Consider the following 24,711-nt stretch of genomic DNA (forward strand, 5'->3'; position numbering starts at 1 on the left):
ACTGCAGCATTTAACAGGAACCAGAATTACATGAGAACGGAAGTTAGGGCTTGCTGGTATGACACGATGGTAATGGAAATACTGTACATACTCGTATGATGAACCCACTTTTTTTTTCCAGAAGAGTTGATGTCAATTTGGGGGGGAGGGTCCATTACGCAGGAAAAAAAGTTTCAGAAGTTTTTTTTTGGGAGAGTCGAAATTTCATATCATGCATTTGCCCGCCTGCCCGTCCATCCATCAACAAAAGCATGCAGGCAGATGTGTTTGTATCGCCGATGTTTAGCATCGTTCACTTTGAAAGGTGTTTGCGGTATTACAGCATGATCTGACGATTTTGTGATAGCGGAGACAGTGGCAAATCACGGAGAGATAAACCGAACATGCTGTACATCGGCCCACAAGGTCAGGTGCGCATTCTTAACGCGAGATTGAAAAAAAAAATGCAGGACAGTGAGGGTTTAGGCATTTTCGCTGTCGATCTCGAGCACAACGCACAAAGTCTTAGCGCTCTGCCAAGTTCGTGGAGCCCCCCTCCACAGGACCTCTCCTCAAAAGATAAACAAGCATGCTGTGATGTTATCAGTGCACGGCATCTTGGCCAAGCTCTGCACTGCGGATGGCTCGAAAACTGAGGAACAGGGTACCAAAAGCTAGCGGGTAAAAAAAAAGAAAGCAAATTCTCAAGGACAAAAGTCGGGGGTGGGTTCATTACGCGCGAGCATATACGGTATGGAGTACAAAGACGCTGATACAGAGGCAAACACACGAGCAGGCCGAACATTACCAGCAATGCGCCATACCATGGTTCTCCGATGGCAACCTCTGACATCTCTTTGCAGTTAAGGACCCGTCTGGCTATCTTACAGTGCTTCATGACACCATTCAGCGCGTGACAACAGCAGCTTAAAAGGTGTCACGATAACATTCAATAAGCCCCTTGCCATGCAAGCCTCAAAACTGTCATACTAGACTGAACGCAATGAAGTTAATCTAGAAACTGTATCCCAGTTGCAAGATTTGCTTCCCCCCTCATGTAATTCCCTACAGACCTCAAGGGTAGAGTAGATAAAGAGGATGACAAATAACATTTCTGCCCAATCTGTTCCATCTCAGGGCTGTGTTTTGCAAAAATGCATATCCTTTACTTTCCTGCCACTGGCACCCACTTGCTTTGGTGCCCCAATGTTTTGCCAGCATCCCATTGTTATTTCACCCACTTTCCACTGTTTCCCAGCATTGGGATGCATTGATGATAAAAGAATTATCAGAAATGCTCCAAGGCATTTCTAATGCAAACACTGCAGGAATGGGCACTTTAACACATCCACTGTGGCAGAGATTCCTGGACCGTAGCCCACCAGTGGGACCCCTTAAATTTTGTAGGGTGCGCCACGACAACGCACAGGGAACCCCGGCGAAGCTATCTTTTGGAACCGCCAAGAAATGGCAACAGCAACCTGACATGTACGCTTTTCGCAGGCTCTTTGAAACATCTGAGCTGTCCCATGGCTTCATCGTGCGACTCTGTATTCTTCGCCGCCGACCCAGGTCGCAGCGAACGTGTTAAAAACCAGTCTTCAGGCCGCACAACTAAGCCCTGTGGGGCTTGTGTGCAGCAGTGGAGAAGCAGGCTGAAGCTGTACGACATAGGCCTGCTGGCCATTGGTGATGTCATCCATTTGGACTTGGGGGGGAGCACAGTGCAGAATGCAGGCTCCAGAAGAGCTGGGGAGTGTGTGCCATTGTTTTTGTCTAGGGGGGACGTAATATGGCTACTCTGCTGCCACAACCTCATGCCAGGAAGTGCCCTGGCAGCAACAATTTTTTTTTTCTACTTCACCTGAACTGCGTACATTAGAACCTTGTTAAAACAAGGCTAAAACGGTGCAGAGACCACTTTAGTAATCTAAGAGTGGGAACTGGCGCTATGTTGTGTTTCAAGCCAAACTCCACTTCTTTCACTATATCTATATCCATTACTTCACTATAGTGAGGGTTCTGTGCCCACATTCTATGTGCAGTTACGCCAATATGCTCCAATCCAACACTGGAGCGATAATGCACACATTGTGCAAAAATAAAGGTATACGGCACAATGTATGGATGACAGAGGTGCTCGGGGTGGCCCTCAGGTGCTACAGCGAAGCTAGGCGCCAGTCAAGTTCTCTGGCTACTCCGCTGCTTTCCCTTTACATTGCAGGCCTTCACTTGAGCCGCTTCCCTTTCCCACTAGATGCCAGCAATTGTGTGCCATCTGTCAAGCACCAGGCACCTGTAGCTGTAGCTGAAGCAGATGATCAATAGGGCAAAAGTGGTGCCCTGAAGCGTAAAGTTGAGCTGCCATGCTGTATGATGAGTGGTGACACTACTTGTGGTCGCTACAACAGTGGCAGTACTGTTTTACAATTGCTTATCTTACTGCGTGCGTGTGAAAGCCAGGCAAGAGATGCGTGCAACCAGCTTCAGCGTGGCGTGGCTGACAGCAGGACAACTTGATAAACATTTTCTTTTCAACCACATACTAGTACCCAAACATTGAAAACGTCGGTTAAAAATATATTAATGAATTTCAAGGATTTCATCATCAATGGTCCCTTCATTGCAGAAGTGTAAAAATATGGGAGATTTATTGAAGGAAAGATGATTCTTACATAATAAAACTTTTGGCAAGTTTGATGATCTCTGAATGCCTAAGGACAATAAAATTGATAGCAAATACGCAGGTGCAAACAGTAAATCAAGAGAAGAATTCAAAACTGCTCCATCACCTTCTGATGCAGCACTGTGACCTAAGAAATTTTAGGCTTCTTTGCAGTTAGTGTCGGCTTTTGCATGAATTTATCGTTCAGCATGCCTCCTGTACCTTCGGCAGCCGAAACTTTGACCTTCCTGTATAGTAAATACTATGTCGGAAAAGGCAGTTCCTGCAATTATGTTAGCAATTCAAGCAGTTATGAGAGGAGAAATGAGAATTTTTCACATTTATACACTCTGTGTCATAGGGGTTAAACACACACAAAAAAAAAAAGTTTAAAAGGTCACTGAGGGCGACTTCGTTCCGATTACTGTTCTCAAAAATAGACTCTCCGGCTGTGTTGAGATTGGTCCAGCAGCAAAATGCGCATTAAATGAGAGGAAACTGGATTTAAAAATCTTCCCAACAGTCGAATCAAACTCGTGACATTCTTAGCGAAAGGGAAAGGTTGCCACCATTTGGAAGTGAATGATTGTGTAGATAGCCATCGGGAGCCATGCCCAAAAATTGGTGTCGATGCTCACATTTTACTGAAGAAATCAGCCGCTGATGCCGACCCCTGTATATCTTCTTGGTCGTTATTTCTCCACTTTTTCTAGTTTGTAAAGGCTCCGTTTCCGGTGAGAGTGGTCTATTTGTGATTAGGACCCCGTACTCTATCTGTACAGGGAAACTTCTATCCTCAGTGTCCCTTAGAGAATCAAAGCCCATCAGGAGGATGTTACCTGGTCGATGATGAGCTGGCCGAGTGCCTTTGCCCCAAAGGCCATCTTGGCGGCACCCAAGATGCCCGTACCCATGTGGAGCATGTCGATGACCGTGACAGGCACCACGGGCACCTTGCCTGTGCCCAGGGACACGATGACACCCAGGGGACGCACCTTGTCTGCCTGGCCCTGGGTGCAAACCACACACTTCTGTGCAACTAGCCTGCCAGTAACCCTGTCAAATGCCCCCTACGCAGTTGCGTATACTGCAAATTTGCAGCTCTTACCGAGAGTGTTCTACAGCTAACTCTGTATTGTAAGCGGGGTGCTTTTTCATATTTGCTAGCTAATACACCAAATACCCGAACATTTCTCAGAACAGCGAGCTTGGTAGCAAATCCTTAGTCATTTTCATGTGACCAGATTTTGCTCCTGTGACTATTTATTTTTCTGCGTTTTTAGAGCCATGCATATCTTAGGAAAACTACATCTGCTCCCCTGGCCTCTTCGGTACTCATTTAACATATCCTGGTGTTTCAATGTCACGATTGCTAACCACTGTGATAATGTGTGCAAAATTTTGCACATGTCTAAAAAAAAAAAGATGGGACGATTTAGCGTCGTTAGATTAGAGAAATGGTGAGTGCATGAAAGGATCAGATATGTATGCTATCAGAACAACACGCTAAGCAAACTCTGTCACAACACTGACTTGAGGTGAAAACAATGAGGCAATCAACAGCTGTGGATTGACGAGGTCTGTCATTACTCTCGGGTAGTCAGATAGAACAGAGAGAGGGCTTCGGTCTTGGTTCAAGGGGAAAGAATTTTTTTCTGTGTGCAAGAGCATTTCTTGGGACCCCTCTACCATATTTGTGGCACATTCGCACTACACTATGTGACAACACTTGCCTCCACAGTTTCACTGGACAACCAATGCATTCCTCCGCAGCCAAAGCTCACACCCATGAGAGGCACCTATTTTCTGCGCTGTCGGGATTGATTTGATTGATACAAGTACTTTTCGGACAACAGCCACTTTCCTACTTCTGATCGTTTAGAAATTTTATTCCAATAAAAACTCTGCTGGTGTGCTGCTCATACTGATAACATTTCCTCAGTGAGAATTTCAATTTAGAGTTCCACAAGCATACGAAACATTTAAAGTGGATATTAAGGAATAGTGGCTGACTCTGACTTTGCAGAATATTAATAAAGTACTAGTGCAGCCCCCTACAGCATACTTCTGTAGCTCAAATGATGTCAGATGCAGTTGAGCACAATAATAAAATGAGTGAAAATGAAAAGTGTATATGAATAATGTGCTCAACATTTGAAGATTATGTTCAACATTACTGAAGCCATTGCACAGCATACATATTATATTCGCACAGCCCCTGGCAGTGTCCTGTAGTTCTATCACTGTTTACGACCAGAGTTTTCAACCGTTATCATCACACATACTTTGTGGGAACTTGTATTAGCAGAGGTGGCAGTTACATGATTTTTCTCGCTACGCTAACAAAAAAGTGAATGAGAAGTGATTGCACCTTTCCTGCTTTTCAAAAGCCAGTACAAGTGCCCTCGGAAGAAGTGGCTTTAGCCAGAGAGAATTGCTGACGGGTAAATTACAAGCACTGCCGGTCACGCTATGGCAATAGTGCTTGTTCAATTTGCCACTTGCATCGATTCACACAGTCCATCTGAAATGGGTGCACATCAAGATATCAAGAACCTATCTGATACCCCTGCGTACTGGAAGGTGCACATTTGATGATGGATTTTTACGGTGCAAGGACATTTGTGGCCAAAGAGTGCCACGGCAAAAGGTATTTTTCTTGTATTTAAGGTGGGGTCAAAGACCCATTTCCCAAGCATTCCACCCTAAATAAGCCGAGCACCAGACCAGGGGAAAATGCACCCATTGCATCACCAAGGATACCCAGCAGCACTGCGGCTTGAACCTCGTACCTCCTGCATGCGAGGAGGATGCTCAGACCACTAGGCCACTGATGCGGTTGAAAGGTGCACATTTGTCTCTGCATGAACTTCCCACACGAGGATACTGATGAGGCTTAAAGCTGTATCATGGTATCACAAAGTCACTCACCTGCCGCCTACTTTTAAGTGCAGACAAGCATCACAAGGCGTTTCTCACAGAGAAGTCTGCAGTTGAAAGCTAAATGCTATGTCAGAGTATACTGTGTTCTTCATGAAGACACGACACACATGACGCAAACACAAGAAATGACAGCTTCACAGGATGGGGCCTATGGAGCTATTGTGAAGCCTATGAAGCTTATGCAGTGTTTGCGTCATGTCTTCGTGAAAGACTTCAGGCATTCAGACATAGTATTTAGCATTCAATATCAACCAGCCTCTCTTACAACATGCTGCTGGCAACCCCACGTTTCCCCACTCGTGAAGGAAATTGCTGGCATAGAAAGACGGGGCTGTCTCAACACACCGTTGCCTTGAGTGCCTCATTGTACTCGCAGATCTCCGTCATGGCGTCCAGGGTCGGGTTGTTGGAGATGAGCCCACCGTCGAGGAAGCGCCCAAACGGCCGGAAATAAGTGGGCGCCGCCCCCGACGCTCGGGCTGCCCGCCACACCAGCTGTTCTGCAGATGGGAACATGAGTAAGTGCGATGCCTACTGCTCAGACCATCTCTGCTGTTGCACAACCCTTTCAGGAAAAGAAAGGAAAACACTGGAGAGCCCCACCTATTACAAAAAGTGTGGTGGAAGCCATCTGCTTCTGTGAAAGAAAGCATGGAATTCCTTGGAACAACACAGCACAGTCATGGCAACGGCGTCTGCATCGTGCGTATTCTCTCGCCGTGGCTGGGTAAAGTTTGAGATCTGCAGTCTTGTATATTTGTCCTGTTCCCCGAGTGCCATAGTTTGGGAGGCCTTGTGTTACTGTTAGTCCTCAACATAGAGTGTTTAGTTCATTCAGCATGCCATCTTTACGTAACAATTGTTTTGGAAGCCTGTGACTGCTTTTGTTGACTAGGCTTGGTGCTGCCGCTACAAAATTCTCTATCACGTTTTTAGTGCTGTGCAGTTGTCTTTAACGCTGCACGTCTGTTTAAAAATAGCACACAGGTGCAAACATGTTTATAATCACAGCACCCAAATAAAGAACAGCGCAGAAGGCTGAGGCAGGATGAATACCAGCGCACTGATGTTGTGGCTGTGCAACATGTAACGCATATTAAGGATACTAACTAGATGTGTGCAAATATTCTAAATCTTTGAGCAGTGAATCAACTAAGATACCTTAAGATACTGCAATGTTGCTTCCCAAGCATTAAGTGTTTTTCTTGCTGCAAACTTTTTTCTTTCCCTCAATTATGTGGTGGCAACCATATGCCTTTTCACCAACCTTTCCATGTCTGAACGCATGCACCAACTAGCCAGACAACCCTTCACCGCCACCCCACAACAGCCTGCATGGAGTGGTGCAGCCAGGTGTGTCTTGGGTGTAGTTCACACTGCCGCAAGCATGTCAAACAGAAATGCAAAGCTACCCCAAGTGTACTCGGGCCATGAAATTGCACAAAATCGAACCAAAATTGAAGCTATGCCAGCAGCCTGTGGCAGCAATACTGAGAATTGTTGCCTCCCGTTTTCATGGGCTTGTTTGCTTTGTGTTTTATCAATCAAGCAATTCTTTGAACAAATGACTCCAGGTAATCGGATATCCTGCCTCATAAGCACTGGAGGCTTGTTAATTTCATCATTTGCATTTAGAGTATCCGTAGCATCTTTTAACAGATTACTTAGGACATGCACCTCAAACCCTTCTGGCGTTCGCATTGTCAGGTAAACATTACTGTACATCCAATGAGATTTGGAGGAATTCACCCAGGTGAAGCAGATTTCAAATAAAATATTAGAGAGGACACTTAAGCTCCGCCTTAAGGGTGTGACGTGATAGCCTAGTGGGTTGCGCTTTCCATTCTTGACACTTTTTAACGCATTTTCATTTTTACTTGTTTCAATTAATTAGCTGGTCAATTACACACTCTAAATTTTCTGACATTACCATAATCAAGCATTGGCTTTTTATTCTGGGCATTTTAATACCTCTGAACTCCCCTTTTTCCAATATTTTCATTTTTAACTAATCAATTACAATGATTTCATTAACTCGTCGCTGCCTGTCACATACCAACCAATCATCAATCAATAGAACTACATACTTGTGGGAAAAAAACAGAGACTTCAAAAAAGACGAAGACAGAAAACTGCACACAACAATCAGAAGCTACCTTTGTTGTACTAGAACCACAAATTATCATGATTCAATTTTTTTTACGCAGCCCCCAATTATTTCCGACACGCGGTGCCGACTACCACCATGCCGACAGCTTTTCGACCAAATGAGCTATGTATGCTATTGCGCAAAACCTAGTTACCTAATTGACAATGGTAATGGTTCCTTATTTGAAATCTAGTCCACCTTACAGATTTCCCCCAAAAGCACAGTGACCAAAACTCTTCCCAGTTAGAGTGGCTGGTCGACTCTGCCTAGCTCTCCCAGATGGTAGCCGCAGGCATCGGTCTACTTTGCAATGTACTCGGACAAAGTGTGCCCTCTCTTGTCATGACACACGCATACAAACCGTGCGGTGGTGTGCACGACGGGAATTCAGACTCGTCCTCTGCCACTCCCAGGATCTTCTTGGGTGAATCATAGTTCCGGAAGAGGTGCAGTGCTGCTGGATGCCGGTCCGCCAACACTCCCGTGATCATCAACCTGCCATCATCCACGCCATCAATAACATGGATTAGGGTGCAGCTGTTCTGGTCCCTTGTTTAAACTCCATAGCCACATACATTTCCTAAATTATTATTATTATTATTATTATTATTATTATTATTATTATTATTATTATTAATAATAATAATAATAATAATAATAATAATAATAATAATAATAATAATAATAATAATTGGGTCTTGGGGAAAGGAAATGGCGCAGTATCTCTCATATATCTTTGGACACCTGAACTGCGTGGCCGTGAGGGAAGGGATAAAGGAGGGAGTGAAAGAAGCAAGGAAGAAAGAGGTGCCGTAGTGGAGGGCTCCGGAATAATTTCGACCAGTGCACTGACATTTTGCCTCCATAAAAACGCAGCCGCAGCGGTCGGGTTTCAAGGTGTCTTTTCAGTATAACAAAAGCACTGCTTTAACCTAACCTGGTAAAGCAAAGGACGTCAGTTGACGCTCAGGCTTTCAGGCTAGTCAGTATTTCAGTCTCAGTAATGAACTAGCAGCTACACTATGCCATGGTGACTTTTCATGTAGAGAGTTGTTTCACGGCCACTATAGAGATCAACCACAACCCTGGGCACCAATGGGCATAACTGAATTGCAGTGGCTGACTGCAGTTTTCTGCATACAGCACTTATTAAAGTGTGCCCTTGTATAAAAAAAATTGGCGGTGGTTTAGCTCTGGTTAAACCTGGAGTGACGGCGATAGCTACAGCTGGCCGAGTGGGACTTGGTCACGTGACGAACCACGTGATCAGCCACGGCGCCGCGCTGCCGGCAGCTGCTCCGCACCACGTGACCAACCACGTGACAGCGTGGCGGCGCAGCCACGCTGAAGGCTCGAAATGCTACCGTAACGTAGCTATCGCTACAAAAGCCGTCCCGTCCGAACACACCTCTGCACTCGATACAGACTATGGTTAGTTTCCCTTATTTCAAGCTCTCCATCGTTTCCCGTAGAGGACAGTTCAGTTTTTCACTCATAGGGAGGAAGTGTTTGTCCAGACAAATACCAGCTTCCCATTGGCTTGACCAATGGCTTCTTGTCAGCTCCAGGTTTGAGCCCATGAATTAGGGACTACACTACAACCCGTAGATGAGGAAATGAGCAAGCCCCGTTCTTCATCCAGCTCCAGGGCACTCACTTGGGGTGCTTGATGTCAGTCATGAGGGTGTCCTCGCCAAGCTCTCGCTGGAGGAACTTTTCGAGCGAGTCGGCATCGTGCGGCCGCGTCCCTGTGAACACCTTGTCCTTGAGGCTGAAGTAGAGCTGCAGGCACTGGCGGGGCGTCTTGCCTGCAAGCAAGCGGCACCAGAGACGGGGCAAACGGTTGTTCGAAGTGCTGCCGAGCAACACCCACATTTTTTTCATTTTGCAGAAGCTGGGGACAGCAACGTGCATTTTGACACTTATACTGCATATTTAAACTAACTGGCATTTCATGGGCCCAGGTGCAACTGGATGCTTGAATAAGATGGCTGCATACTCCAGAACAATGCTTGCATATCAGTCACAGCTAGGAAACTGTGCAGCATGTATTCTAACTGGCTTTTCATGGGCCCAGGTGCAACTGGATGTTAAAATAAGATGGCTGCATACTCCAGAACAATGCTTGCATATCAGTCACAGCTAGGAAACTGTGCAGCATGTATTCTAACTGGCTTTTCATGGGCCCAGGTGCAACTGGATGCTAGAATAAGATGGCTGCATACTCCAGAACAATGCTTGCATATCAGTCACAGCTAGGAAACTGTGCAGCATGTATTCTAACTGGCTTTTCATGGGCCCAGGTGCAACTGGATGCTAGAATAAGATGGCTGCATACTCCAGAACAATGCTTGCATATTAGTCACAGCTAGGAAACTGTGCAGCATGTATTCTAACTGGCTTTTCATGGGCCCAGGTGCAACTGGATGCTAGAATAAGATGGCTGCATACTCCAGAACAATTCTTGCATATCAGTCACAGCTAGGAAACTGTGCAGCATGTATTCTAACTGGCTTTTCATGGGCCCAGGTGCAACTGGATGCTAGAATAAGATGGCTGCATACTCCAGAACAATGCTTGCATATCAGTCACAGCTAGGAAACTGTGCAGCATGTATTCTAACTGGCTTTTCATGGGCCCAGGTGCAACTGGATGCTAGAATAAGATGGCTGCATACTCCAGAACAATGCTTGCATATTAGTCACAGCTAGGAAACTGTGCAGCATGTATTAAATGTGAACTCAGCAATTCAGCATGCAAGTGTGAGTGAGCCTATGTAGGTGTGAGTGAACCACCTCTCATGGTGCTGAGGTGCCTTGAACCCAAGAGTTCATAACTTTTATTCATTTTCAATGCCTAGGTATTAGGAGTTAAAACAAAATGCTCAAGAGCACATAGGCAGATACAGCTCTGGGCCTTTGATGTGGCTCCTCACCCCGCGCCAGTAGCAGGGCCAGGACACCACCCGTGCTGGTGCCGGCAGCCCAGTCGAAGCAGTCGAGGATGGGCTGGCCAATGACCGCCTCCAGGGCCACTAGCATCTGGATGATGATGAGGCCGCGGATGCCGCCCCCATCCAGACACAGCACACGGCTGCGCAGCGACGGACGTCCCTCACGCCGTTCCTGCAACCGCCGCTGGACGGCTTCCCGCACAATGGACGCCCCCATCAGCTCGTCGTACACTGCAAACAATAACGTCAGCAACTGTAATTACAAAACAATGGAGAATAAAAACAGGTGAGTTGTCAAGTGTCAGTTGCAGCCAGTAGCATGCTCTCCAATCAAACAAACATTAGATGAACAAAGGCGTGAAGGAGATAACACAAGCACAGACTAGCGACAGAAGTTTATTCTCGAAGTGCACATAGTACCTAGATGTGTGGCAGCAATTAAAAGGCAATAGAAGCGATAAAAGAGCCAAGTCAGATTAGATGCAAGGGCTTGATATATGAGATACTACCTGGCAGAGCAGATTGTTTTGTTGCACTCCTAGGACCATAGTGCAAGTCAAGGCAATCTGTTTTTCAAATTTGTGAGTTTTAAATTTCTTGTATGAAATTTTCTTCTCACTCTAGATATGTCAATGGACACTGCAATGCAAAAAATTCAAAACCAAAATTTGTACTTTGCAAAAAAAAAAAAGAAAATATAAGAATAATGTCCTGACTTGCAGCAGACCTGTAAAAACACACATGAATGTTAAACAAGCCTTCTGCCACATTTTTAAAACTCTGCAGCCTTTTCGCAACATTCAGTGAAAATTATAATATTTGAAACAATTTTGTGGAGATATATGAGAAATTTTGTAAGTAGACTCAGAATTATTTCTAACACTAAAAAAATTTCATGTAAATACACCCGAAAATAAATTATTGCGGAAAGCTGCATCTTTCTCAGTTATCTTCATCATCAGTAACATCAGAGTGAGGATCGGTTAAACATCTAGCTAGCACTGAAATTTGCAGCACTTTTGATGCCACCTGGGCCCTCTTTTTTATCTTGGCAGGAAAAAAAGAAAGTTTGCTGCATCTAATGATGCTGGAATTTCCCCAAGCTCAAGTAAGGCATTTGATTTGGTTAGTTCAGAGAACGATGTGGAACATGCAAAAGGCATGAAAGCTGGCAACAAGCTGCCAGCCGATTTGCCTGTGCACCTGACGAGACACACCTCCCAGGCCGGGAATGCTTGTCACTATCACAAATCTACCCATACATGCAAGCTGTTAACAGCATTAAAAATGTTGCTTACAAGGGTTCTCATGGATGACTGCATTCACATTTTAATTTTTATAGTCAATTCTCGATAACTTGAGTATCATCATTATCAACATCAGCCTGACTACATCCACTGCAGGACAAAGGCCTTTTTCATACCTCTACAACTAACCATCCTGAGCTAGCCGCAGCCTGCCTTATCCCCGCAAATTTCTTAATCTCATCCGCCCACCTAACTTTTTGCCGGCCCCTGCCACGCTTGCACTGGACAAAGGAAATGAAAATTTGTTCAAATTAACGACAACCTTTTCAATCACACCTTTATGTTAACGGCACCAAAACCTCAAACAAACTGCAGTTTGAATTAAGCAAGCTCAAATTAACGAGAGCAGACTGTATATTCATTCCAAATACCATGCGCCTGCTATTTATGAAGTCTCGTAGACGTATTTAAGTTCTCATTCTTTCTGCAAACAAGTGAAGGATGGAGTTTACTCCCAGATGAAATAAGTGTCCACACCAAATTTTTCATCCGCAAAGAATCATCATCATCATCATCATTTATTAACCCTTAAGGGTCCCGTCAGGGACATTACATAAGGGGGGGTGGTACAGGGGTGTTCAGCCGTCATACATGAATATAAATAGAATGAATATAAATATAGAAGGAATATAAAAATACAGAAAAATATAGAAAATATAGAATAGAAAAAAGTAGAACAAGACGAGAAAAGACAGAAGTAACAAATTCAAATAATCACGTCATGACAGAGTGTAGCAGAAATATAAACAAAAACAAATTGCAACTTTGGAAGTAGCACAGGATGGTCAGTTAGCAGGGCTTGGAAGCTGGCATAGGGTGCAGGAAAAAATTATTTGTCGTTGAGATAGTCGATTAGGAGCTGCCTGAATCTGGAAGGATTAGTCTCAATGATAATGTGTTCGGGGAGGTTATTCCAGCTTTCTATAGCACTGGGAAGGAAAGGTTTATTGAAATAATTGGTGGAGCCGTGCAAACGCTGTATGCTTAAGGAGTTAAATAAACGATGAGATGATCGTACCGGAGCTCGTAGAAGGTTTTCTCGAAGTGCTGGAAAGTTAAAGTACAGTTTGTGAAAAAAACAAAGAATTGAAGTTTTCCTGCGAAAGGCTAATGACTTGATGCCGAGGGATGATTTCAACGCTGTGATGCTGAGCTGAGATTTATACTGTGAGGTGATGAAGCGTGCTGCCCGATTCTGGATGGCTTCGAGTGAATCTATATAAGAATAGAATCTATAAAAGAATATAACAAGAATCCATATAGGTCATGATTCTAATGTGCGGCTTTATGGTTAGTGTAGCAAATTTTGTGAGTGCATGCTTTTATGATTTCTATCTGTGTTTTAATGGGAACTGATTTCATGCTTTTCTTTGTGCTCTTCTTGAAACCTAAATAACCCCTTAACAAAATGCCCAATGGGCACTGTAATGGCAGCAGCTGTGCCCACTTACAACGGGGTGACCGCAGAAAGTCCGGCTTGTCGGGGGGCACCCCGTCAAAGGTGCCCGTGGGGCAGCACCCGTCGCTGCAGCTGCGGTCCTGATCGCAGCGCTGCGCCCCGACCGCGTGCAGTGTGTACAGCACAATGTCCTTCTTGCCCAGCTTGGAGACGGCCGCCAAGTGCCGGGCCGTCTCCCCTTTCTGGTTCCGCTGGTTCACGTCCGCCCCAAACACAATGAGCGCGTGGATCAGCGACACGTCGCTCTGCGCAGCACACAACGCATGGCGGCGTCAGCGGGTGCGTCGCATTGGCAGGTGACCCATATGAGAACGTAGGAGGTATGAACTCGTACAAAGACAAGAATGTACAGGGTTTAAATGCACATTTTGAAGGTCCGAAACTGAAACGATGACATAAATGGCCACTGCGAACATCTTTTAACTTCATACTTCAGTTATTGTAGCTTTTAAACCATTAGAAATGCTCAAAAATTCTGCTTATAGAGTTCCAGACTGTCAAGACTGAACCTGCATGCGTGTAGTTCTTCGCTATAAAGCTGTTTTGCATGCTTGGAAGACACTGGGAAAATCAGAGAAAACACATTGTGGACACAGTGCCAGGCAGAGTTACTGCACTGGCTGCTAACATGTTGCATGCAAGTTGGCACAGTCATGTGCCGGGGTTTGCGTGCTTACTTCAACAGGCCAAGAAAAAAGCTACCTTTACATAAACTGCGACATGGGCGAGGTACATAGACGAGGACACCAAAGACGATTACCAAGCAAAGTCAGATTGACAGATTAGTGTTCAGAGAAGGGTAATTTTGTGCACACTAAAAATAGCTTTGATTAACCAGTCCCGTCATGAGCCGTCTTAGCCAGCCACAGTTGGTTCATTGCTCTCTTGGCAACACTAATTAGATGGCGGAGTAACAAGAAATAGGACAAAAGCAATGTGGTGAGAGCCAAGCACGCACGACAGTGCTAAGCACCACTTGCTTCGCATGCCGTTTGTTCAGCTTCTGAGAAGTCGTGGTGCGTGGCAGCTTCACAAACATAAGCCAAGCACGAGCTCACAGGGGGCACTCACACTTCTGCCAAACACTGTGGTGTACATGTCCTGACGGGCTGTGATATGATTAGTGGGAAAAACAAAGGGTGTGATGCAGTGCAATGTATAAAAGGTATAATGCGATGCAATGCATATCACGGTGCTGCCATCTATTGATGCTTATCTGGTGCATCTACTGACCAGTTCAATGACATGAAAAGCAAAGATAAACAGGTTCGCTGGTTCGGCGACAGCTTCTGAAACTACAGGCCATGCACCAACTTGGCAACTGAAATTTACCTATCTTAGTGGACACAAAATACACCACCTCTGTCAAGCACAAACAAAAAAAAACTACAACCCAAATTAGAAACTAAGAAACGTCCAAGTGCTCTTAATTCTACATGGGACAGAAATGTAAAAGATAGCTAACCCTGTGGCATGTCAAGGCAATACAATACACTTGTCCGCAGGGCACGAGATAAAAAAAGCTCCATCATCTCAGTGCAGTTTGTGCACCAAAATGATGGTGCTAGAAGTAGTTTGGTTACATCCTCACTGTCCACCACTGCATTGCCATTTGGTAGCCCTCATCAGTTACTAAAGGAGAGCATACTTGGGCCAATATGACCCGGGTAAGACTCTCTCCTACATGAAAAAGACAGCTGATACACCATGGCCATGCCACAGCGAGCGAAAAATTGTGCGTCTCCCTAACACTACGTCCAGCGTTGAGAATTTTCTAGCGCAACATCTTTTGAAACTTTCTCACCTCAGGGAACCCGAGTGATTTTCAAAAGGTGCAGCAGGAGTTTTCAATCTCTTTAACCTCGTGAAACCGAGCGATTTTCAAAAGGTGCAAGGGTTTTCAATCTTTTTAACCCCAGGAAACATGAGTCATATTCAGGAGGTGTGGCAGAACCCTACGTTTCTTGGCTTTCATCTCCTCCTAAATAACATACATGCAAAAAAGGACATGCAAATGCACTGTCCGCCAGAAAATGTCCAAATTCAATTAGTGATTGCAGGGTTTAAGTGAAACACTCTGCTGTGAGCAAGGTACAGTATGCTCAGTCCCAAAACAAAGCAGGTAAAGGAAGTGGGGGGGGGGGTTCGGGCAAGCATCGATTCTGACGCTCAGGGAAACCAAAAGTCACTGCAGGGAACCCAAGGGTTCATCAAAACCCTCTTTGAAAAATTCTGTCACAGTGTCTTCTCCTGTTTCTGCAGTGGACTTTATAAAATACAAAACCTCAGTAAACCTCAGTACAAAATCCCTTTCTTCCACATGCCCCGTGCCTAGCAAATTGCAATCCATATAGAAAACCCCTCAAAATGTCAAAGTGCCAATGCAAATTTTGCACTTTTTAGAAAACAGACTGGTAAAAAGTGCCTTTTCATTCCCTCTCTCTGCAAGCAGTGAAGCTTACACGTGTCGGAGGACCAGATAAAAGGTGCGTATACTTACTGTGCTCTCAGGTTCTCACCTTAGGTGGCTCAGCCTTTTGGCGAGCCTTCTTGTTGCCTTTAACGACCTAACCAAGGCCGCGCAAAAACCAATGTGGAAAGTTAAGTTCCCGTGTCACGCTACGAGCCTGCACTAATACCACTGTACCCACACACAGAAAACAAGTTCATTAAGTGTACAATTCATTAAGAGGTATATGTACAAAGGCTTCTACAGTTGCATATTTCGTGTAATTCTTGCCTCACCTTGACCTTTGAAAGTCGCCGAGCAAGTACTATGCCAGAGTGTCAATAAAGAAATGGATCAAGGGAAAATCTTCACATGATCTTTCACACGTTAAGAAGGCAAGAACAAAGGCTAGTTGGTTGCTCGTAACTTGGAAACTTGCTAAACTTGTTACTAAAAGGTGAGGGCAGATACAAAGTAACAACTAGACAAACAAAGCAAAGTGAAGCATCAGGTAGTAGCCTCACATTACCTGCCTCCTTGCCACACAGAGGTGTGTAATGCCAGTGCATTTGTAATGCTATTCTTCAAGCCAGATACAGCATTTGAGGTTTTAAAAGCACACACTGAATAACGTCGGGCAGTTTAAAAAAATCACACAAGGCAAAAAGCAAGCACAAATCTTTTTCACACCAAGAGATAACTTGCAGCAAGCTTCGGTTTATGCGTCACCAACCATTAGTAACAGCACCACCGCAAAGCTGGCAAAGCTATGAAATTACGAAAAAGCAGGCTCCCTAAGTCTAGCAGCAGCTACGCCCGCCCCTGACTCACCTGCTCGAGAAATATAGACCAGTTTTCATAGTTGGGGACCGCCACCTACGGCGGGAGAGACAAGAACAAATGTTGCGTCGCACCAATTCGCAGTTTTCCAACAACAGCCTTGCCATGAAGTTGCTGAAATCAACCGTTTCGCTGCAGTCCAGTTTAACTAGGGACATGCTATGGTGGCAAGGTTCACAGCTCTTGCCCCACAGACCCTAAAGCAAGCATCTGACCCAGCACAGCTTCTTCACGTTGATCTGCTGGCACAGAAGACTTCGTATCGTAGTAGGTTCCGACCAATCAGCATAAAGCGCTGCACCTGGTGTGCTACGCCAATAACGCCAACGCCACATAACTGGGAAAGGTGAAGTTAACAGCTCTCGCTGTAGAAAGTTAAAGAACTCTAACCATGGCATGTGTGCATGCGTGTGCCTAGTTAAATCCGGCTGGGTGCCAAAGGAGCTGGAGTGCCAGTCGGCAACACACATGGTGCAACAGCTAGGCAGCATGGCATAGCTTCTTGACAGCGTTGAAGATCACAACTGAAAATTTCATCGACACTGACAGTGCTCCAGAAGCCTGTAGTACCTCAGACGATGGAGAATGAGAAAGCACCAGAAGCACTGAGTGTTGGCACAGAGATCAAGATCAAAATTGACAGCACAACTGGTAGTAATGGCGACAGTAATGAAGAATGTGCATTGATCTCAGTGCAGCAGCAGATGTTGCAGCTGCACTCCGTGCTCTTAGGCACACATCGGCACATATCAACCTCGCATTGGGGCCCTGTGCAGTATGTCCTCTCGCGTGCAATTTAACAAGTGGCAGCTTACAATTGCAAAACATTGTGGAGTATAAAATAGCATGCACTGTAGACATTTACCCCCCCCCCCCCCTTTCAATTTAATCACCAGTTAATTCGACTCCTGTAGCGGAACCAAAATCATTTGCATTCCTATCACAGATGCTACCATGCTCAGTAGGCTGGCATCTTGTCCAACCACAGGCGCCAAGTACAGTAAAACCTCGTTAATTCGAACTCTGTTTATTCGAAATCCCGCGTAATTCGAAGGTTTTCGGCGGTCCCAACAGTTTGCATGCAAATTTTGCCGGATAATTTGAACAGCCAGCGCGCCCTCATCCGGATAATACGTCAATTTAAGCCATGGCCTCCGTGACTTTTCCATTCTGCCAGTCTCTGAGGCCAGTATAGTTGCCGGAGTGGAAGCCAGGCGGCACTTTAAATCAACTTCCTGTTTCCGGTGCTTTGTTGTGCCTCAGTGATCCGCACCGGTTTTGGAGGCTAGCTTTAGGTCTCCTCGATTTGGCTGCACTTCCTGCACTAGTTCACAAAAGTGCCGTGCCAGTGCAGCGCCAGTCCTTGCGGCGCGAGTGTAGCCCGACACTAGTGCTGTCGGTGCAGCGGCCAAATCGAGTGCAAAAGTGCAGAAACTTTCGTCTGCTGCGGCCATGCACGTGTTGGTGTTTGTCGCGTGTTTTCACATATGCGCGAGATTGTGCTAGCTGCACTGAACGCTGTGTATTTGCTCCAAGTGGCACATCTCGTGGAGCGGCTATGAACGTTGTTAATTCCAAAAGTGGTGAAGAATTTGACACCGTTCTTTCCGTTGCGTTGTGTAAAGGGGCGCAGGCCGGTCGACCGTCACTGATTCAACGGGTACTTCGAAGAGGCAACAATTAGACAGGTTATTCAGACTACCGCTCGAGACGATCTTTTACAGTCCATACGCGTGACTCAGGCTGCTTCCGTCCTATCGAAAAGTGACCACGGTTGTCCGCCAAGAGTTGCCTGATCTATAATTGAACTCAATCGCGTTCACTTTCGGCGGACGGTGACGGCGACGTGACGGTCAGAGGTTAATTAAGTGGCAGGCGAAGGTGTAAGCTAACTACCGCGCCAAGCAGTCGCGCATCGATGACTACTTCAAGTGACCGTTTTTCAGGCGAAGTAAAGGTGCAGTGTTGATACAGCCACGTTTTGTACGTTTATTTCTCGTTTTTCGTCCATTTTTGATAATTCGAAAACCCGGTTAATTCGTTGATTTTTCGCGGTCCGACGGACTTCGAATTAACGAGGTTCCACTGTATTATGGGGCCTGATCAACAACCCACCAAAGCACCCTTCTCCCTCAGTGCAGCCACAGCACACCCAAAGGAACGCAAAGCACAATGACTAATCACTGACACAATGCACTCCAAGACCACTCCAAGGCTCCAAAATCTTTCACGCACCACGCGCCAGCTTTTCTGCAGCCTAATGCATACTGGTTAACCCTATATACCCCGGTCCTCCTTTCCGCATAAAGGCGGCCAGCCACTCAGCTCATGGTCGACTCAGATAAGGCAGAAAGTGAATAGTATTTTCAGACAGCTGCACAACCTCACTTGCAAAGAATGGGAGACTGCAGGAAACGCACCCGAACAGCCACGTGCAGTGGTGAGTCGCCGTCGCTTCCGATGGCGTTGACGTTGGCGCCGTGGCTAAGGAGGCTGATGACGCAGCTGAGCCGGCCCCGGGCGACCATGATGTGGAGGGCGGTGTTGCCCTGGAAGTTCTTGGCGTCCAGGTCACAGCCCAGCTCTATCATGGTCTCCAGGCACTGCACAAGGAGAGCAGCAATGCGTGTGCCCACTTTCACAGAGCTGCTGGCGAAGAAAAGCATGCCCCAGTGCTTCTAGACTGCACAGCCCAGGCACAGAGAACAGCACATGCTGAAAGAAAGAGGTGTTAGTGGTTCGTGTGGCAGCAAAGGCATCTGCTATAACAAACCTAGTGGTGGGCAATGCCATCAGAGGGCATTAGTGTACCTTGCAGTTGCAAGAATAAACAAAAGAAGGCGCTAGACGCGTGATGGCGTGCGAACAACAGATGGAAGGGCAGAGGAATAATGAATTTTGGCGTGGAAGCCATGTGTCAAAAGCAGTGTGTTGCGTCACAACCACAGTGTGACATATCTAGTACCAACAATCTTTTTCATCCTTGAAAAGAAACTTGGCAAGACATATGCACATACACAAAATAGGACAATAAACAGAGGTGTGGTAATCCTTTCAGGTGCATGCCTTCACTGCTGAAACAAGTCCCTTTTCAGGAATTGAAAAAAAAAAAAATAAACCACAAACTTGCCCATAAAGATACCCTTACTAAAGTCCCAAAGGATGCCAACCACCAGTGCAAGCTAATTGGCAAGAAATCGCAGCAGAAAAAATCTCAACTAGTGCAAGATGTACTTGTCAGTCACCACTATCAACAAAACTCTGCCATCTTCCCATCACTTGTAAATGACACTAGAAAGGCATCAGCAGAGAACAAACAAGAGGACACAAGAGCAGGAAGAAGCAAAGTAGGTGTACCAAAAGCACCGTCAGGAGCAGTGGCAACCACGGAATTTTGTGTCGAGTCAAGTACCATCACCACTTAAAAAAGAGGAATGTGACATATACACATTAGCTATTCAACACCTGTTCGACTACTACAGTTTTTTCCCAAAAATGTAATCCAGATTTTTTGTCCCGACTTTTTTCAGCTCATGGAGGTGTCTTCATGTAACCTGTGTGATTCTTAAATTTTGCAGTGATTAAGTAGACTTTTGCTCTTGTGCTTTTGTGATTCTTTTTCTCATTCTTGTTTACTTTTTCTTAACATGTTCACTATGCTGTGAATCACTGGCACGTTACGTCATTTATCCATGCTTTGTGGCCTCGAGTATTGGGTCACATAATGAAGCCAAGGGTCAGAGTTTATTGTGAGGTCTGAAGAAGAGGACCTTACTATAAAATCTGTCCCACAGCTTCATATAGCTTTCGTGGGACACAGCATTCGTAACCGCACAGCATAAAACAATTACGTGTCCCAACGGTGACCTGCCTGCGACGCAGGAAACGTGTTAAGGGGTCTCATCTGCGCTGCCTTATAAGGGGTTGCCTGGGCCTCATCAGTCAAGCTGTTTGACTACAGCTTTTAAACCACGTGACAACCAGAATTTACGTAAATAATTTTCAATGTTCAATATGTGGTGTCCCTCCTCCAAGGATAAAAATGATCAACTATCACAAGTGCGCATGAATGCTGTTATTTATTATAAATGCAACCAGTATGAGCAGTGGGTCCAGTTAGATAAGTATAAAGCAGAAATAGACATCAGATGTGACCTTTGCAGTCTACTGGTGGGCTTCAGCTCTTTGCACAATGCCCTCCAAGAGCCCTCTCTCCCAGCTGCCTAGCCAGGCATTGTTATCTGCCAAGTGGTACATCATGTGTGGTGTGAACAGCTCTGACTGGAGAGAAAAAGATCGAATATTCCTGCGCCACATACCAGTTGAAAGCTGTTTGCTGCAGGAAAGCTGCACACTGCTGCGTGGGCAGCACAAGTGGCACAATACAGCAAAGATTAAGCTCAGGGCTGAGCATTGGTCTCTGAACAAAAATATAGAACAGTATTCAAAAAACGATATACAACTACCATTGCCAATTGAACTAATCGAGATCAAACTACATTCGATTCATGTTTGAGTGTTCATGCACCTTTACTACTGTGTATTTGAAATTATTCAAAAAGTACCAAACTCCCATAAAACTAGTTTCCAAATGTTGCTGTTTGCGCCCTGCTGAAGAATGTGACAAAAGCAGTGCACAGTACCACGCAGGGCTAGTGGTCGCACTTGATGGGGCAAAAGAGCTGCCGGCTGTACCTGCGTGGTCTTGGCCCAGTGAAGCGGGGTGCCACCATGCTTCATGTCCTCTAACTGGAAGTTGTGGACATTCTGCTCTACATGGTCTCGTCCCAGACTGAAACAGCCAGGAAAACAAACACTGCATGAGTTGCAAAGAAGCGTGAAAGGGCACAATGCACAGGGCGATACATTCGGACACAGAGGCCACTTTGCAGCACAGCACAGCAGGAATCAAAGCATCACATTTCAGGCACTGTCAAAAGAACTTCACAGCTGGTGTGTGAATACTTGACAGGCTTGTTTGAAAACCCATGAAACCAAATGCACAAAGAGCTCGGTAGCCCTTAAAGGGACAATGAGGTCAAACTGAATTGGCCTGTAATAACAGATTACTGCATTCTTATGACAGAGACTAGTCTCACTTAAACAGCAGATATGATTAAGAGATTAAATACAGTAGAGTCTTGATGACATGAACAGAGCTGGTACGAATTTTAAGATGATAAGAATTTGTAAAATTCCCCAGCTGGACTGCATTCCCCAGCTGGAGTGCACTGCTGCTTTACAAGAACTACAACTGTGGTGGCACAGTTCCTGGATACCAATCTATGCAACCTGTTCGGTGCACAAAATACATTTTTTTGAATGGAAGAAAAGCAAAATTCTGTGGACAAGAAAAAGCAGCAATCTTGCCAAGGAAGTGGCAACAACGGCGGCACAGAGTAGCCAGCGGCGGAAACATACAAGGCAAAATGAATGTTGCGTGCACGCAATCACTGTTTCTGTGAACTGTTTTGGTGTTCTGCGAGTGTGTCTTATGTCTGCTGTGTACTTAACGGACTGGCCAGCAGTGTTTCCAGCCTGTCAAACAACGCTGTCCTACTAAGCACAGTTGTTTCCTGGCAGGCTGTGGCTACTGACGAAGTTCTTGGACTCAAAAATGAGTGGAAACACAAGAATAACCGGGCAGACTGGGAAAAAGTAAATGAAGAAGTGAAGATGCCAGCAGCCCTGAACAGTGGTGAAACGCCCAACAGGCAGGTCCAGTTAATACCAAACTGGGCTATAATGCATTATCCTTTATAAACAACTTCTGAATACTGTAACACTACAGCGCAAATGCACTGCAAAAAGTTCAACCACATCAACTGACTGCCCGGTTGCCACTGTGTAACATGATATTCGGCAAAGTTGTTTGCGTGACCACTCGGACTGCGCCATGTGGCTATACGTGGCGAATGGCCCGAGCACTAGTTTGTGTCACTGCACGTAGAAGGCTTCATTGCCCTTTCCTCCTCGTTTTTCTATTCTCCTTTGCGCTACACCGTCATCACACAACCGGGAAATGTGCCCTTAACAGCTGCCAGTGTAAAACTGGCATTCACATCCAATAGATCGTGTTTTGGACAGCATTGGTAAACTTGGAAATCTGGCTTGCCCTCCTCAACATGCCTGTCTTTGGCATGCCCTCCCAGCATAAGCCTGCTGTTTTTATGCCAGTTTAAGCACGTCCCCTACGCACCAGGTGCTGTTGTTTCGATCGGCCAGGTTAACGGAGGCAGAGTTGACGTCCGCGCCTTCCTTGAGCAGCTCGCGGACGCACTCTGGCTTGTCTGTGAGGCACGCGAGCTGCAGCGGGGTGTAGCCATCATTGTTGACCTGGTTGATGACCGCAACAGGGGCTGGCCGCGCACCCAGGGCCTGCGCCAAAGGGCACCTTTAATAATGAATGTTTTTCGGGGAAATGATAGGTGTACCGTTAGCAGATAGGAAGAGGGCAGAGTGCATAAGGAAACATATCCGAGTCAACGGCATCCTAGTCGAACTAAAGAAATGGGCATGGGCAGGACGTGCAGTGCGAAAGGAAGATAACAGACGGTCCCTTACAGTACTATAACGAAGCCAAGAGAAAACAAACGTGCAGGCTGTATTTCTCACATGAGCAGCCCCCTTCCACCTCAAACTCTTTCTTTTATGATATTGCCACTCTGTGAGTGAGAAAATGCGGAAATTCTTGACTCTACCCCAAGAGCTACGAGGCCTGTAATGACAAGTGTGTCACGTATGACACAGATTGTGAAAATGTTGACTGTTTTCATTTATGGTCCCAGATTCCATTTCTTTTTTCATTTATTTTTTCCTATTATTGCCCAAATACAGTTCATAACACCATGAACACAGTGGAAAAAAGAGAAGAGCAAAATACAATGCAAAACAAAGCAAGAGCAAAAGAAGCAAAAATTACAGCAAAAATGTAGGAACAGATCTAAGAGAATTAATAGAAAACAAGCAAAAATTAAACAAATACAAAGCAGAAAAGAAGGCAGGAAATGCAGTTTGTTCAGGTGGGATAACCTGTTAGCTGAACTGACTTTTCGGCTTATTCTGGAATGTTGTTCTATCTGTGCACGTGACAGTTTTCAAGCTGGGAATTCCATAAGACTATTGTGCAAAGGAAGAAAGAGCTACCATTTATTTTTAGAGTAAAGCTTAAGATGCGCGTTATGGACTGGCTGCGACTTCAACGGAGAGGTATTGTTAGTAGTTCGTACCGTGGGTGACAACGAAACGCGTGAAGAAGGCACAAATGAGATATGAAGCAGCACGATGTGAGGGGCGGCCGTCCAAAGGAATAAATTGCTCAGCGCGGCTTTGAGTGGCTTTGACATTAGCAGTGAGGTATGCTTACGAAGGACTCTGTCTAGCTGATGCACATTCAAGTTTTGATCTGGTGAACGTGAAATATGCTAGTTTTTAATGTCTGGGGATGAGTTACTTAGATAACGCCACATGTAGTCCAAGGTGCACGAGGCCTTGGAACGGATGGTTTCGATGGTGCTGACCAAGATATTTGCATGCTATCACATACGTAACAGGAGCAGAACTGAGGTAGTAGGTAGTGCGAGTCGGAAGTATGAAGGCCGGAAAATGTGATGGCTTTGCATTTGCCAAGTTTAATGGCATGAGTCAAGTTGTATACACCATAGTGTGAAAGCATTTAGGTCTTGCTGGAGGGTGCATGTGCTGTCTTCGTTGATTATGACACCATGTATGACGCAGTTGTCAGCATCACATATATAAAAGAGACACCTGGACGGCACCCTGAGGAACAAATGGGTGTTACACTTTAGAGAGGAGAGCTACAGCCTAATTAATGTGAATTATGCACGCCCTTTCAAGAAGTGCTCTATCCACAATAACAGTTTTTGTGTTACTCCAAGGCTCGATAACTTGAGCAGTAAATGATTATGCATAGACGTGTATCACTTTCTCGCATCGCCACAGAAACG

General features: G+C 45.5%; 1 protein-coding gene across 8 annotated transcripts in view; it reads right to left on the reverse strand.

Annotated features, from left to right (window-relative positions):
- The window catches only part of LOC144101159 (85/88 kDa calcium-independent phospholipase A2-like), a 36,315-nt gene that overhangs the window by 4,536 nt on the left and 7,068 nt on the right, over window positions 1-24,711 (reverse strand). For 3 of the 8 annotated variants that reach the window (XM_077634197.1, XM_077634201.1, XM_077634202.1), the window contains exons 5-15: window positions 22,944-23,122; window positions 21,440-21,536; window positions 19,165-19,347; window positions 16,736-16,780; window positions 15,975-16,022; window positions 13,448-13,700; window positions 10,672-10,920; window positions 9,394-9,544; window positions 8,098-8,231; window positions 5,933-6,087; window positions 3,484-3,654 (exon numbers count right to left, since the gene is read on the reverse strand). In XM_077634197.1, the coding sequence (XP_077490323.1) occupies window positions 3,484-3,654; window positions 5,933-6,087; window positions 8,098-8,231; window positions 9,394-9,544; window positions 10,672-10,920; window positions 13,448-13,700; window positions 15,975-16,022; window positions 16,736-16,780; window positions 19,165-19,347; window positions 21,440-21,536; window positions 22,944-23,122 (1,665 nt within the window). The remainder of the gene's footprint in view (window positions 1-3,483; window positions 3,655-5,932; window positions 6,088-8,097; window positions 8,232-9,393; window positions 9,545-10,671; window positions 10,921-13,447; window positions 13,701-15,974; window positions 16,023-16,735; window positions 16,781-19,164; window positions 19,348-21,439; window positions 21,537-22,943; window positions 23,123-24,711) is intronic. The other 5 variants (XM_077634200.1, XM_077634204.1, XM_077634203.1 and 2 more) reach the window with 3 other exon arrangements.

Source organism: Amblyomma americanum, chromosome 8, assembly GCF_052857255.1.
Source record: "Amblyomma americanum isolate KBUSLIRL-KWMA chromosome 8, ASM5285725v1, whole genome shotgun sequence".
Lineage (NCBI taxonomy): Eukaryota > Metazoa > Arthropoda > Arachnida > Ixodida > Ixodidae > Amblyomma > Amblyomma americanum.